The sequence below is a fragment of the Columba livia genome, chromosome 13 (assembly GCF_036013475.1).
Source record: "Columba livia isolate bColLiv1 breed racing homer chromosome 13, bColLiv1.pat.W.v2, whole genome shotgun sequence".
Classification (NCBI taxonomy): domain Eukaryota; kingdom Metazoa; phylum Chordata; class Aves; order Columbiformes; family Columbidae; genus Columba; species Columba livia.
In genome coordinates, this window is record NC_088614.1 from 18,392,954 (window position 1) to 18,410,237 (window position 17,284).

At 38.3% G+C, this 17,284-nt stretch overlaps 1 protein-coding gene across 5 annotated transcripts in view; it reads left to right on the forward strand.

Annotated features, from left to right (window-relative positions):
• Positions 1 to 17,284, forward strand: part of CDH8 (cadherin 8) — a 352,129-nt gene that overhangs the window by 279,481 nt on the left and 55,364 nt on the right. For all 5 annotated transcript variants that reach the window (XM_065029272.1, XM_065029271.1, XM_065029274.1 and 2 more), the window contains 2 exons: positions 11,393 to 11,560; positions 15,433 to 15,620. In XM_065029272.1, the coding sequence (XP_064885344.1) occupies positions 11,393 to 11,560; positions 15,433 to 15,620 (356 nt within the window). The remainder of the gene's footprint in view (positions 1 to 11,392; positions 11,561 to 15,432; positions 15,621 to 17,284) is intronic.

Sequence of the window (17,284 nt, forward strand, 5' to 3'; positions counted from 1 at the left end):
CCGCTTTGAGTAGCAGTTCAGTTACCATGAAAATGGCGTGTAGTTTCTAAAGGGAATTTAATCACACAGAATTTAACTGTGGCTTTTCCACAGTCCCTGAGTAGGTGTCTTCATCTTATGGAGCTGCTTCTCAATGAATAACTGGTTTCAGATTCCTCACTTTTCTAGATCTATGGAGGACAACAATTCCATTCTTCTCTAAACCATAACAACTGAATGAGTTCATGTAGATTGTTCCTGTGTTTCTTTGTTATCTCTGTGTCTCTTCATCTGTAGTGTAACTACCATCCTACTCTCAGAGCCACCCATCAAAGAGTTTGTGAAATCTGGAGAGTATGCGGTTGTTTCTGTGATATTAGATGGACCCGTCCATTGCTTGTGATGATTTAAAACTTGCGGAATTTGTTAGTGTGTCCAAGACGTGTCGTCATTCCCATGGAGAAATCTTAGCCACACGGTCAAATTGTGTAAACCCCTCCAGCATGCCTTTGTTTAGAATATGTAAACACCAAATATACATAAAAGTCTGGTCATTGAACAAACCAGATGTAGGTGGTCATGTAGAAATTGCGACCATATGTTATACAGTGTGAAAACCAGTGCTCTAAAACCCAGTAGCTTTACAGTTACGGTTCTTCTGAAGAGAAGTGTTGATTTCAGAAAACATAAGGAACTATGAAGCAGATTTTCTTGGTAATACCAGGATTTATTACATACCAGAGAGAGCTTTATTGGTTGTTACATGCAGTCTCAAAGTGCTAAAAGTATTATGGCAAGACGGCTACAATTTTGCAGTACCTTGTGACACTGTATTTCACCTTTTAGAGATAGTGGTGCACAAAACATACACACTGGTTTAGCAGCTGTATCAGTTGGACAGTAGCGCCGTTATCATGGTCAGATAGAGCAGAAGGTGCATTTTAGCAGAAAGATGTCCAAAGCAAATAGAAAGTATGTAGCTATTTATATTTATATTTATATTTATATTTATATTTATATTTATATTTATATTTATATTTATATTTATCTAACCTTAGCAATGTGAAGCATCACAACTAATATTTGCTTCATTTTAGTAACTAGGCCAGGAAAACAAATTATCTTCCACGTTTGTGTGTAATACTCAGGAACCTCAGTGAAAGTTTTTGTGGGAGAAGATGCTTGGATGCTATTGTGACAGTGTACAAATTACACCAGAATAGCCAGCTATAGTCATGTCTTATCCAAAACAAATAAAACCCGAAGGTGATCCTCTAAGTGTGGTAGATCTTAGGGTTTTAGGGTTTGTGATTTATTCATTGGGGGGCAGGGAGGAGTGGGAGAGGGGCTGGTGATTTGTAGCTACATTTTCTCTGTGGTCACATTTCATTAGTGGCCCTGCTAAACTCAAAGCATTTCCAACTCGTTTGAAATAGAATTGTGTCTGAACACAGATATTGCGTCTAGAATTGTGTCTTTCCCAAAATGGAATCACAGAAAGGGACTGTGTTGAAGTGATCCACTTCAGAATGTAAATACTTTCAGTCATTCAAGGGAGCGTATAAAATGTTACCAAAAAAATAGCCACTTAGAGCTGATCTACTTACTATTTGTCTATCTGACTGGCCTTTTGTTAGCTTTGTTTATTAGAAATTAAGGCTAGATTTAGATCTGTGGAACAGACATGGATATATAATTTTTTCATTTCCTGGCTCAGACTACAGATTGTGGGACCTTGCTGCTTTGTTTTAGTGGGATGCTGAGACACGACCATCAGGAATGATCCCGATAATGTCTCACAATTCTTCTCCCTTCTTGTAGCATTCTGAACAAAAAGAGGGAGCAGAGGTGTAGGCTATGGCTTCATGCCTAGGGTAGAAAGGGTTGCAGCACCTCAGGGTAAACCTGAAGAAAGCACTTGCTTACTCTTCTGCTTTTTTGTTCCTACTAACTTGACATCAACAAGGTGTAGCCCTTATTTGAATCACACTCTGACAGTGCTCTCAACCTTCTTGCTGAAACAATTCTATAATGCTGGGTGCACAGAAATAAGTACTGGTAAGTGACCCATAAAACAATAATTTTCCATTACCTTAGATGAAAAATGCATATGCTTCTGCAGTTCTAGTTTGCGAATTCTTCTGTATGAGTTATAGACACATGAAAGAAGGTAATTCAGAAGTTATTTTTCATTCAGTGCTCTGAATATGGCTTAGGGTAAATGCTTTTTTGATGGCTTGTTCTGAATATTTTTCATTTTTCATAGGTGAATTTTAATATGACCACTGGTTTATTGGATAGAGAATAAACATAAATAATACATTACAAAGATACAGATTCAGGTTTTCTATGAGAGGCTAAACCTACAATGTGATGAGATCAGATTAGTAATGAAACTCATGCTAGACTAAAGTATATTCCATAAATCGCTATCATTACATCTGACTAACTGATGTCAGGTTTCCTGACTAATGTGTATTCTTTATAAAGGTATACAGGCTGTATGTATTCTCTCATAATCCAAATAATGACAGCTGAAATGCTGGGGAAGAGGGCTTCTTAAGGCTGTTAAAAGTAGCTAAAGTATACTTCTCACCTTTTAGCTTTTTCAAGGATATTAAATCATGACTGTCAGCTTTAAATAAGATTATCATAATGGAACATAATATGAAATGACACTGTGTTCTACAATATAGGGATGGCAGAAAAAAATACATTTTCAGCTGTGTCTGACTTATTTACATTTCACTTGAACTTAAATAATGTCATTCCTACACATACCTGAAATACAGGCAAATTACACCAAACACTCTACTGCATCCTACTTTTTTATGGTCATTTCTTACAAAGCCAAAGCTCAATTTAGTAAAACTGAGATGAACAGAAGATTCAGGAGACCTAGAAAAGTAAAGACTTTCCTAAGGGGGGGAGAAGGAGGGTGGATCAGAGAGTGAAGAGTAGATATTGTTTCTATACCTAGCTTTAACTTCCAAGTGAAAGTACAGATGCTTCAAGTTGTGCCAGGAGAGGTTTAGATTGGATGTCAGGAAACGTTTCTTCCCAGAGATGGTTGTCAGGCACTGGAACGGGCTGCTCAGGGAAGTGGTTGAGTCACCATCCCTGCAGCTGTTTAAGAGATGTGTGTAGATGTGGTATTTAGGTACATGGTTTAGAGGTGGACTTGGCCGTGTGATGTTAACTGTTGGACTCAATCATCTTAAAGGTCTTTTCCAACCAAAATAATTCTATGATTATGTGATTCTATGCTTTATTCAACAGAACTTCTAATGATTGAGCATACAGCCCTCTCTGGACCACAGTGTTGAACCTGTGACAGCCTGCGGTTCTGAAAACAGCCCATAAATGAGTAGGTCTTGGAGGAATGAAAGCAGCATTCAGCAGAAGTCAGCTCTGAATCTTCTATTTTTATTTGCAGTCTTCATTTCTCTTCCTCCACCTAGACCTTGAAATACAGTCCAGCAGAATTAAACAAGTAAGGTAGTGACTGGATAAATGACAGCGGCTCTTGAGTTACAGGATTTTGGTGATGTTACAGGCTATTTCTTCCATCTGGTTGTTAATGTCCAGTTTATTAGTAATGGTGCCTATCAGTGATAGCACAAGCTGCCCTTAGAATATTTCCTGTACTACCGATGAGACCCGTCATCATAAAAAAGACTACTGAAATACAGAAGAAAGTTCAAAGCAGGGTAGGTAAGGTGAGAATATTACTTACAATGAAAGATTGATGGAACTTAATTTGTATAAACTGGATAAGAAGTGATTAAAAGAGGATATGAAATCACTGCACAAATATTTGAAAGGTGTTAATAAAAGAGAGGCACAGGGACTATTTCTGTAATTACTCATGATAAAATGACAAGGTAGCATTTTTAAACTAGAGAGAGATGGAGAAACAGTTTTGATACAGGAAGTAATCTGCAACTGTAAGGGGAAAGTAATGAGCTGCTAGGAACAGAACTAACTCATGTTCAACAGAGCCTTTCTAAATAGTTCAGTTTTTAAATAGTTTAGATCTAAACCCTCAAGGGATTAGTGTAGAGAAAGAACTTGTTCGACATTAGTCGGAGCCTGGATTGAACTGCTGCTTTCTAGCTCATTTTATTAACTAGTGCGGCTGTGATATCTTTGCCAATTACTACAGATTTATTGAAAGTTAACTAATCTTTTCACTGCAACAATTTGAAGAAGCCTGAGCTGGGCTGGGGCGATATTGTTCTGAGCTGGGCTGAGTCCATGTTGTTCTGAGCTGGGCTGGGTCCATGTTGTTCTGAGCTGGGCTGGGTCCGTGTTGTTCTGAGCTGGGCTGGGTCCGTGTTGTTCTGAGCTGGGCTGGGTCCATGTTGTTCTGAGCTGGGCTGGGTCCGTGTTGTTCTGAGCTGGGCTGGGTCCGTGTTGTTCTGAGCTGGGCTGGGTCCGTGTTGTTCTGAGCTGGGCTGGGTCCGTGTTGTTCTGAGCTGGGCTGGGTCCGTGTTGTTCTGAGCTGGGCTGGGTCCGTGTTGTTCTGAGCTGGGCTGGGTCCGTGTTGTTCTGAGCTGGGCTGGGTCCGTGTTGTTCTGAGCTGGGCTGGGTCCGTGTTGTTCTGAGCTGGGCTGGGTCCGTGTTGTTCTGAGCTGGGCTGGGTCCGTGTTGTTCTGAGCTGGGCTGGGTCCGTGTTGTTCTGAGCTGGGCTGGGTCCGTGTTGTTCTGAGCTGGGCTGGGTCCGTGTTGTTCTGAGCTGGGCTGGGTCCGTGTTGTTCTGAGCGGAGGAGGCGGGTGTGTGTGCAGCCTCCAGCAGGCAGGGCCCCCAGCCTGGGTTGCTGGACTTTATACGTGGTCTCTTCTGTTCCAGCACCTTCAGCTCCGTCTTGCCAGCGTTTGATGCACTTAGGTGTACAGTGCTGGGAATAAAGTCTATTTTCCAACTACTATAAGCCTTTTCTTGTCATTGTGTACTAAGTATGCTGTGCAGCCTTAGGAGTTGCGTTAAGGTGTTTGTACAGATATTCTTTGGTAATTCTGAGAGTTGTCTTGGTGACAGCCCATTAGAAGAGAGAGTTGTACTGACAAACTGCTAGTGCAGCAGACCTGAGGGTCAGTCCTGCAGTTCTTGCTTTGTACTTAGAAGTATAAAGTGCAACTATTATGAATAAGGTATGTAGGATTGGGTCCTTCGGTAGCAGCAAGATCTGTCTTTTCTGATTAATAAAGGAAATATAAAATCACTGCAGAGATGTTTGAAAACAGTTGTGATGGTCTGTAGCTGGTAAAGATGAGTGGCTTAAGATCAAGACAGATCGGCTTTTGAAAAAAAAGTGCTTTCTGCTTCTAGAGTTTAATAGTAGCAACAAAAATGCTGATACCACACATATTTCTTGCATTTCAGAACAATATCTCTATCACTTTAGAAAGCTAGCGGAATAGTTAGGACTTAACCATTTTCCTCATGCTGAGCAGGAATAGAGGAGCTATGTATGTAAATAATATTGTGCTTCAAGTGACTGAATTAGACAGAGGAATTTGAGCTACACAGCTAGAGTTGGAAAGAGGCTAAAAAAGATTCCAAGGCTGCTTTCTGTAAAGTGTCTAGTATAATTATAGGTATTAGAGGATCATTACAAATGAAACCTTAAGGAAGCAAGGTCATAAATGCAGTGCAGATGTTTATTTACTACATTCATTCTCAGTTGGTGTGAGGGTGATGCTTTCGTTATGCCAGTGAAACTCTGTCCCAGGGAAAAGGTAATGGCTAGTAAATGGAGATGGCAGCATATTACCCATACTGTGAAACTCAGACCAAGTTCATCTGAATTAAAAAGGCAGTATCATAATAGGTGTTATCCAGTCATATCCTATATGATATTCTTCAAGCAGAATACATATAGTGAAAGGTAGGTAGTGTTAATTTACACCTTGTGGAAACTTGCAAGGTCTGCTTCAGGATGAAAGCAAGATCACAGAACACAAATAATGAAGTCATATGGGCTGAAAAAGAAAATACAATAGATTGTAGGTCACATAAGAAACAAGAGAATTAATAACGGTATTTTCAACCTTAATCTTGCAGTGTAACAGAAAGGCAAGCAGTGCCATCTTCCCCAAACATGCTAATATGATATGTACACTGTTAGCTTCTCTCCTAAAATTACAAATACAGCACAGAATCAATCCACATAAAATGGTATGATATAGTATTCAATTCCTCACCTAGTGATAATTTTTACTGTGGCTAATGTATTCAATTTGAACTATATCTACATCCGAATGTAGTTCAGACAACTCTTGTAATTGATAATTTTTCTAGAAATTTAGCCAACTTTGCTGGAGTCTGCAGGTACTTTTCTTGTCTAACTATAATAAAACTAAGCCACTAGAAATAAATAAGAAATGAGAATATTTGATTATAATTTTTATTGAAAATACTATTTTTATGAAGGGTAAAATGAATTTAAAACAGTGGATTGGTATGGCTATATCACATCATAAACGTACTAGAATTTTTTTAATCTTCAAGAAAGTTCGTTGTGATCTATTCATTTTTTAGGCAATATGGTACAGGTTTTCCACAGATCTTCAAGTGAACCTTTTGATGAACTGCTAAAATATCACCGGAGTCAGTGCGCTTCATGGGAATACAAAGCAAGCATCTCACAGCTCTCTGAAGAAATGACCAGGCTGATTTTGCAGGAGTTTGGGTCCTAAGTGATGGTTGTATTTAATAAGACTCTCCACCAAGGTTTTAACATGGAAAGAAGATCAAAGCAATTACTTAGCTCTTCCAAAATGAAGAAGGGAGAGTTCCAAAGTCTGCAAGTTGAAATAGCAGGAAGTCTTCATCAAAACGTGTGAGATGAATGAGATGCTTAAGAAAGGCTTTTCAGGGCCAGGTTCCAATTTTGCATAGTGCTTGCTTGGTTTTGTTCCATGTTCTCAATTATTATTATATGTAGTTTTATAGCGTTAACATAAAGAGATACTTAAAAATATAGAGAGGAAAGTGAAAAGCAGATCCTTATTTCTATTGTTCCTTTTGCTACTTTTCTTCATCAGCTCTGGGCTCTGACACATTGCTTCTTTTCCCCTGATCTTTTTCAGTGTGAGACAGTATATATTCTTCCAAATAGGTTTTCGAAAGTAGTCCACAGGGGTGCATTTTGCCCGATTCAAGTTGTGAGGCAGATTGTGCAAATTGCTCAGTGTGTGCGTTTAGGACCACTGTAAAAGTAAATCCCGTTCTGCAGCTGTTTTATTTGCTATTGAGCAGTGTGACACCAATAGCTGTTTAGGAAAAGCAACTCAGCCAAGGGGAAAAAAACGGTACTTCCAATATTGAAAGTGTTTTCATTGTTTGAATAAACAGATTACTTCCTGATTTCTTCACCTTCCAACCGGCTTCCTGATGTTTCCAGCTCTAGTCAGAGGATCCATAGCCGAATTATGATGCAAGTGTCTGTTCAGTGGCTGTACCACCAGTCCATCCAATGTTTTCAGAGGACAAAGATTTGTAAAGTATTTTAGAGTACATAGAGATAAAGCCTTATCTTAGACAATAGGGAAGGAAGGGACCTCCAGTGAGAATGCAGTGAGTGTCCTTGCCCCCAAAAGGGTCAGGTTTATCCTCTCTCGACAGATGTTTGTCTGATAGGTTCTTAACATCTTTCAGTGATGGAAATACTACAAGTTTTGCAGGCAGCCTTCTGTCTGTACCTATCTTCTCTTTTAGAAAGTGTTACCCTAATGTTTAACTGAAGCCTCTCTTGCTGCAATTAAAACCCATTTTGTGGTTTATATTTTAGGCCTGTCATTTCTTGTCTTACCCGAGGCAGAACAGGAGAGTAGCTCGCTGTAGTTTTTACATGTTTGGCTGTAAAGTCTTTCCTTGTACTTCCCTAACTCTGGGAACCGTTTTTGTTCAAAACTGGACACATCATTCCAGCTGCACCATGCCAGTCTGACGTGGAAGGGTTATTCCACAGCTCTTCCATATACCATAACCAGCTAATATACCAGGAAATGTTTGAGCACTTTTATCAGCAAAATGCTGTTGACTCATATTCAGCTCAGTTTGACTCCACATTCTTTTCTGTCTTGTGAGTCATCTGCTCTATTGTAATTGTGAAGCTAATTGTTTTACCCACACAAAATACTTTTTACTTGCCAAATTGAGTTGCACCCTGCTGGTTTAGACTATCCAATTTGTCAAAATTGTTTTGACCTCTAATCCTGTTCTTCCAGTACTTGCAATGGCTCCCAACTTTGTGTGAACTTGATAAGTTCTTCCTGTCTTCCATCATTTGGGAAATATGGAATGATGCTAGAACAGAACAAACCCTATGAACCACTTCATCCATCTCTGCACTGTGACAGTAAGCCATTGATAACTGTGCTGAATGCAATCTTCCAACAGACGTCTCCCTGCCTTCCATTAGTTTGTGGTAATTCTCAGCCCTCGCTTTTAAACTCCACTCCTGTTTGGCACATATCATGTTCATCCATCACAGCATGCTGAAAGTGATTGTGTCTTTATTTGTGATTTGTTTCTGGGTTGAATTGAAGTAGAGCAGGTTGAATGCTCAATGAGTTAATGTTCTGTGTGCTGTATGCGTATTGGTATTTGGTAAGCCTGAAAATAGAGAGTTTCAGTATTTCCTGTCAGTCTGGTCTGAGAACTGTGAGTAAAGCAAGAGAACAAATAAACATCCTTGAAATTCTCTATGCATAACTCTCTTTGTCTTTATCACATTACTGAATTCAAACAGTCAACTTTTTGGCTTTTTATTGTATTTGAAACTGAAACTTGACTGACTCTCAGCTTCTGGCAAATGGTTAATGGTCTGAAGCAGGAGATAGAAATATGTGTAAACTATGGAAATAACAGGTTGTGTTAGTAACTTGATACAGAAAAAAACCCCAATTTTTATATCTTACAAGCCAGAAACCATAACTCTGGTTTAGGCTCTTTTTAAGGTATTTAATCTTCTTGATATCTTTCAAACCATAGACAAGGGCTAGACTTCCATACATTAAGAGGCAAATTAAAATACATGTCTAGGAAAAATCATCACTTTATTGAAATAATGAACTTGTCTCAGAGGAAACTGCAGAATACAAAATGTGGCATTTTATACAAGTCATCTGTAGGCTAGATTTAATGATGTGCGTTAGATTTTGGGGGTTTTTTTGTCGTTTTTTTCAAAAAAAAAGGGAAACTGTCTAAAAATAATAGTGGAGAAGAAATTGTAGTAGGCTTAATACAAAGGCATTGAAATAAGGTTTCACTGAACCTTGGATCAGCTCTATTAGTGAAAAAAATCAATATGGAACAAATTCTGATACCTTTAGGTTTGTATTAGCATCCTTTTAATGAATCATCTCATTTTTCACAATAGAATTATTTGCTGAACGCATCATTCGTGTTGCTAAATAGTAAACCAATCAGTCCAAACCAGTCACAACTGCCAAGTGCTTTTAGAAAGAAATACAGTTTACTCTTCTTACGCAGGCTGTTATTGAGGAAACGGCCCTACTCTTTTATGGAGTGTATTTTGCACCTATCATATCTGATAAATGGGTTTTACTGTTCCCTGGTTTTCATTCAAAAAAATTAACAGAAGCACATTCTTCCAGGTTTTGCAGAATAACTTATGTCACCTCCTGTAGATTGTATGGAACAGTTAAATTACATGAATGGTGTACTTCAAGACCACTTCATTGGTTTTACAACACTGGATTACACTGCATTTGTCAGGGTCCTGAGCACAGCCTGCCGCCCGGAGTTGTGTTGGTGATGTCCAGAGGCGTCGTTCACAGTCTCGTATTTTCTGGGTTCTGAGCCAGACTCAGACCCTCCAGCTGGGTTTCCTGGCCTGGCCTCAGACCTGCCTTGTTGCTGTGGACTCGCTGGGTGACCATCAGGCTGTGGCTCAGCCTGGCCACTGTCTCTGGATGCCAGAGGGACCCTGACTTGCTGTCCTTCAGTCCCGGCTCCTGCCTGCCTTGTTCCCACCCTCTGCTCCCAGCTCACCCCTAGCTGCACTGCAGTTGGCCGTGCTGCTCCGAACCCCGCTTACCCCTTGTTGGAATGAAAAATCACTGATTGCATACTGAGGTCCTTGGGAACAGGAGATTACTCAGGCTTGGCACTTACAGACATAATATAGAGGTTTCATTTTCATCCAGAATTATATTATAAAATATGTAAGACAACAACCCAAAATAGTTTATGGAAATCATTACAGAAGTGTAGGTTACCAGACTGCTATTATGTTATCTTTGGTGATTTATGCAGCAAGCATATTTGCTTTATTCCACATGCCTTATACTCCCTTGCTCTTAGCTTGGTCCTGTACTCGGTGAAGAAAGGAAAGTCTGATCAGATTCTGAGTATTACAATATTAAAGATAAGTAGATTCTAGAATTCATTAAAATGCATCTCTATTAATGATAAAGACCAGGAACATTTCTTTATTCACCATAAGTACACAAATAGATAATGTTGGCATTTCAGCCAGAATGTCATTTCTAAGAACCTCATTTAATAGAAACTATCCCATGTGAAAGAAAAAGAGCTGTTTGAAGTCTCCACAGCTATGCTAGGTCCCAATAGAGAAATCAAAACTAGCAATTTGCAATAAGTATTGATTGACAACTAACACCTCCTGACAATACTTAACAAAGAACAAGCGAAAAAAATACAGTATGAGAGCTAATAAAAGGTATGATCAGACCCAGTAACAGGTATATATGAGCCACGGTGTTTTTATATACTGCAGATCATTTTACTTCTCTGTCTTTAAAATTTGTAATGAAATAGGTGATAGCAGCTTATTTGTCCAACAAGTGGCTTTCCTGGAGTAGGGACAATGGAGTGACTTTGGGAATTTGCAGTACCAGTGACCATGCTGAAAGACCAGAAGACATTCTGGCGTTGCACAGCGCAACTTTAGGCATTTAAGACTTGAAGGAACAGCTGTAGCCCACCTTATATACAAGAGCAAGTTAAATAATGGGGTTTGTTTTCAATATTTGGCAGTGTTTACACATGAAGTTTACTGTGCGGTTGTCTTCTGTTTGTGAATTCTCTGAGGAAACGCTGGATTTCTGTGGGACATAGGACAGAAACCAAAAGGTTTATCAGGAAGAAACTGTAAAAATTAATATGGTTCACAGGTATTATTAATTTTTGGGTTTTGGACCACAATTTCATTACACTTTTAATTAAATCAAGGTAGGTGACCTCTAATATACTTTTTAAAAAAATCTCAAGTTCTTCTTTATCTTTGGCACTCACAGGCAACTTCACTGGACCTTTAACAGTTCAGTTTTTATACCAATATCTACACATATCCATAAAAATAGCTGCAAAACTGAATTTGGGTCTGTACCTGACTTTTTCCCCTCCCTGTTATTGTAGCTATAATTAAAACAGCTCTTCCCAACATGGACAGAGAAGCCAAAGAAGAATACTTCGTGGTCATCCAAGCAAAGGACATGGGAGGACATATGGGTGGACTCTCTGGAACTACAACAGTGACAATTACACTCACCGATGTTAATGACAATCCTCCGAAGTTTGCACAGAGTAAGTGGCATTGTGCATATGTGTTCTCCTATATAAGAAAGTAATATAGTGTGGGTTTTTTTTGTTTGTTTGGTTGTTTTTTTATAATCAAGTTCTTTTTTTTATCATAATATTGCCTGTGTTTGTAGTGCAATTTAAACATTTTTAGGCACTACTAGGAAAAGATTAGTAGTTCTCTGCCTGATTAAGAGCTTAGGAAAGAGGGAACAGTGTCCACAACAGTGTACACAGCTCTGTCTCCTCGTTACCCCTCTTACATCCACGGAAAAGGGCTTGGGAGGTTTCGTTTCATATATTCACTTGCTTTGAGTGCAGTTGTTTCTAAGTGCTAGTTTAGTTGCTGTTAGATGTGCTTCTGTTTCATGCAGACACCACCAGTAAAAGACATATATAACTGATAAAAGAAATAAAGGTTTGACTAATTAGGTAATAGTGAAGAAAACAAAGAAAATAAGTCTGAGTCTAAATAATTGCTGATCTTTAAATCAAAATCTATATTTGCTACTGTGGTTCCAATGGATATCTTGCTGGGCTGGGTTAAAATGATTTGGCATCCTGCTGAGATCCTCCACAAGCTTTGTAGTCTATTTCAAAGATGAAGACAAACAGAAAAAAAAGAAGAGAGAAGAGCATAATGACTGGATCAATTTTATTTGGAACAGGTACAATGTAATGCACTGCTAGAATCCTACCTTTTCATCCAGCTCCTTCTGAAAAACTGAAGTTGTGTGGTATTAAAAGTCTGGGGAAGGTTCAGATCTAGACTTTACATCATTTTTATTCTATTAGAAACATGTTTTTCTAATAAGGTACTTATGTACCCAATGTAAAACTAATTCTTTTCCAAATATGTATGACTTGAAGTCCACTTCTGCCCTATTCTGAAGACACAAAGAGTGAAATGGGTTTGTCCTAGTACTCAGCATGTGATCAATAAACTCCTATAATGTAGAAAATGCACGTACACATAGAGAGAGCAAGCAGTATAAAATAAAAAAGCAAAGATAATAGCTTATTTGCAAAATATATATTTTATTACTTCATCCTAGTGGCTTTTAACAGATAAGCACTCTGTGCACAATAAAAGTGTTTCTGTCATTATAAAATAAGGAATGCATTGATTTTTACATCGCATCATATTGCATTTCTTGCACTCGTATAGTAGTGGTTTCCAACATTTGATGAAAATTTCCTTAATAATGTAAACATCTATAGATGAGACTTCTGGGTGAACTGTATCACCAGAACGCAGCGGAACGTTTCCTTTATACCTGCAATGTCATGTAGCACTAACTCTGTGACTACAGACCTACCTTTGCCAGCTTACCTGGCTTTTACCTTTGTATCAGCACTTTCTGTCTCAAAATGCCTTTGCCTGCCAGTGTGAAAAAAGCTGATCAGAAAATCAGCACCACGACTGGTACTAATTGGTGCATTTGCTGGAGGTCTCAGCAGGAAGCACAGGGTGGATGCCTGCGGAGATGAAGCTGTCCTTGCCCTGTGCCGCTGCCTCCCGGCTGCGCTCCTGGCGTCTGGCACACGGTGACGCGCTGTGGGGCAGCACCAGGAACACGCATCACACATCCCTGAAATAGCCTTTCTATGTGGGAAATGGAGATGAGTTTTCCTTCAACAAAGAGCAAATTGCAGCCAGTGCATTCCAGTGCGGAATTCAAGAGACTGTCTACGAATAGCCCCCGTTATAACATTGACCATTATACAACTTCATTACAAAAAACCTGCACGTACTGTAACTTTGTATTCTGTATCTATTACGTTTAATGACGATGAGCAATAGCAAATATTGTCACTGGATGCTATTGCAAATTCTGCCTTTTAAAACTTCATAGCATGCTGCCTAGCGTTACAGGTTAGTCGTGGCTCTGGCCTTATACGAGAGCTGGTAGAGTCTTTAACGTTTTCTTACACCATTGAAGCACAATTCATGTCTGGCTGGAAAGGAAAATAAGAAAGGATCAAACTTATAATAGAGCCTAATCAGAATGAAATAGAAATTCCTAAGATGTAATACATGCTGCTTTCACAATAAATTGTAATGAACTCAGAAAGCAGTGTGTTTTATCGGTTTATTGTTTCCAGGCAGGACTGAAATGTATATTTACGGTTTGATTTGGAAGAGTGTGAGCCTCCTGGGTTTTAGAAATGAAAAAGATGAACTTTCACTACTTTTATGATCTCTTTGAAATAATTTTAGAGGCATTTTATAAGTCACAGAAGCTTTTAACCTGGCAGTTTACCATAGGATTGCACTGAGAAGAACCGTGCGCTGCTGTGAAAGCCGACGGTTTCCGAAGATGCAGAGTGTGGATTTTTGGTCAGCTCTGCCCTGTCACGTCTTGACAGGACCATTCATAATTCTCGAGAGCAATTTGTGTGAAAGAGTCAGCTGCATCATAATAATTATTCTTTTACAATATTGTGTAAACTATCTTAATAAATCTGAGAGAAAAATGCCAACTTAAAAATGCAATCAACTGCGTCTGGAGACTCAAACCACGAAGTGTGGACAGCAGTATGAATTATGAACACATAACTCAGTCTCCCGAGGCACTTGATTGCTTTGGCTGCTCATTGTTTGGGAGCCATTCTGAATATTCTTGAGGAATCTTGATGACCTCCAAATTAACTCTAATCATTTAGCCTAAAAGCATGAAGAACTTTGGGAGAGACTATATGTATAGCTAATATATTTGTGAATTCCTAACAGTTTCCTTCCTACTTTCAACTGTTGCTACTGCAATTAGCCTGCAAGTAAAGCAATAACTCCACAACATTCTGGTTTTAGAAAAGTACTATCTGAACACAACAGTAAAAATTGCGCATCTTAGGACAACCGTGAGGACAGAAAAGAACAAGACCAGAACCTTTGTTAAAAGCTACTTTAATGACCTCATCTGCTAAATTGGATTCCTTTTTGACGATTTGGATTATGAAGTAGTGCTGCAGTTGATTAGATCATGTATTAACCATAGCTCTGAGAAGGAAAAAGTACCAAAAGGTAAAAAACTAGTAACTCCATCAAGAATTTTTGATGTAAAGGATGCATGTGTCTTCTGATTTTTTCAGCGAATCGTTAAGAGCAGGAAGATATAATAATAAGATGGTTATTTTGATTTTACTGTTAATATTGGTTACATTAAAAAAAAAAGTTGCAAGATCTAAATAGACTTTTGCCACTTGGGTCAGAAGTGCTGACAATTTGAATGGCACTTTCTAGTGGATTTTAGTCTAACCCTACAAGGAAACAGTAAATAAACTAATGACCACTATGAAAAGTTATTGTTCCCTTTAAAACATCAATTTTGGGAGGTTCCTTGAATGTTTCTTAATTTACTTCTTAACACAAAAAGGAGATGGAGGTGGCTAAAAAAAATACAAACAAATCAACTTAAAAGTGTCAACGTAGTAAAGATCTGAACTTGTGTAAGGTATTTTTTATCTAGTTTTATCTAGTTTTATACAGAGTAAAAGTCAAAGTTTCATAGTAGAATTCTGTAAAAAATATAACTACATTTCTGTAAATAAAATGGTAAGTTGAAAGGCGCCTGCAATAGAGAATGTTGCATACTTTCGATGTTTGAAGTAACTTAATACTTATGTTTGCCAACACCAAGCATCCCTGCAAGGAAGAAATAGGAAACTACTATAACGGACAGAACATTCACATACAGTAAACTGAATATTCCTATATAAGGAACATGTTTTGCTGCTTTCAGTAAATAACTTGTGTAAATGTAGTTTGTGTCAGTTGTACATCTCAAGAGTTTGCATTGGGGCAGTATAAACAAATGAAGAGCACACGATATACTGGAATCAGGTGTAATGTGTAGTCTTTTCCTTTTATTTGTAAGGTCTGTATCACTTCTCAGTAATGGAAGATGTTGCTCTTGGTGAACCAATAGGAAGGGTGAAAGCAAATGACCTGGATATTGGAGAAAATGCTAAATCATCCTATGATATTATTGAAGGAGATGGAATGGATATATTTGAAATTACTACAGATGCCCAAACTCAGGACGGCATTATTAGAGTGAGAAAGGTAAATGATATCTCTGTTAAACAAAAGAATAAAATGTGTATTGTACATACAACTACCCAGCCAGACTGTGCTCTGTGAGAGGATGCTGGATTTCCAAGCATTCTTTATGTATGCCGTGTCAAGCCAGTGAAGCAATAAAAAGGAGATGTATTAGCCATGTCCCCCAAAATTGCCATTTAGGTGACAACTGCAGAGGCATCCATAGAACTATTTTCTGTGCTGGGCATGTGTTATTCTTATCTGGGCTTCCATGTGGTCAAATTGCTCATTGCAGGGGCGTTGGACCAGACGACCCTTGAAGGTCCCTTCCAACCTGAACTATTCTGTGATTCTGAATCATACAAGTTTTGCTTCCTTGGTTCCAAAGGAGAGTAATAGATTAGAATTTGCTTTGTTGGTGGTATAAACTTCCATAAAATCTTGGCTGAGTATTCATCAAATACCTTTTCTCCATTATTTGATTTGCTATAAAGTTGGTCAAATACTGTTCAGAGTAAAAAAAAAAGGATATTATTTAAATTATATGATGTAAGATGATGTAAGAGAGGCTTAATCTTCTACCTTTCCTCATGTTTAACTCTCCTTGCTTAATGAATAGTGATTTCAGTGAACCTTAGCAAGGAGATCTGTCCTGTTTCACATGAGAAATGCCAAATTGTGGGCCCTGAAGAAGGTACAACTCTGTCACCTTTTCTGGGCTTTTACAGTCTTGTTGTATGCAAGATGAGGTATTTGTATGTACGCAACAGAAAGACCACCTAATTATATACAGAAATATGGGGAGAAACAGCATGTCTAGAACAAAACTTGGCTAGTAAAGTCAATGAAATATTAATTGCGGATTTATTTTTCATTATTTTCTGGGGAAGGAGAGGAGAGCTGATTCTCATGCTGTGTTCTGAAAAGGGATATGAATATAAGTTATGAAACTGGCATAGAGGGCTTTAAATATGTAGCACAGAGCATCTTGGGTTAAAAAAAAAAAAAAAAAGAAATAGAAAAAAAACACACACTAAAATCACACAGCTATGATATCGTGGAAAATAACCCAACGAGTACAGGTAATTAATATTCAACTGGTACCTGTAATTAAAGAGGTCAGGCAGAGTACCTGTTGAAAGTTCATATTTCCTGTTTCTCAGTGAGCAGGTCAGCACTGCAGACGTATAACCAAACGATGTATATTTATCTAAATTTAGAACTGTTTTCCTAAAGAGAAAATTATGATATACATCCCCGATCTTCCTTACTGTTATTTATTGTATGCCGTGGCCTCTTTTGTAAACTAAGGCAATTAGCCTTTTGCCCCAGTTCCCTTGGCGTTATTTCATAACTGAGTCTTTAACATAATGTAGTTTCATATATTCATTTTGACAGCAATAATCATTTTCGTTCTGCTACACTAGATGATGTATGGAGGGTACTGTTTGCCAATAGATTTTCTCCAGTGTGAGTGCATGGGTTTTAGACAATGCAGAGTAAATTTTCAATATGATATTCTGATTAAGCATGACTAAATGTATTGGGGTGTAAAGCACATGAACAGCAATTGAAAAAAATTATACTAGGAGCTATGATTGGCAAATTGTGAATATGCCGATTTATAAACCACCATTCATAATTACTAATTTAAGCTTACTAATTTAAGAGCTGTTAAAGAAGTA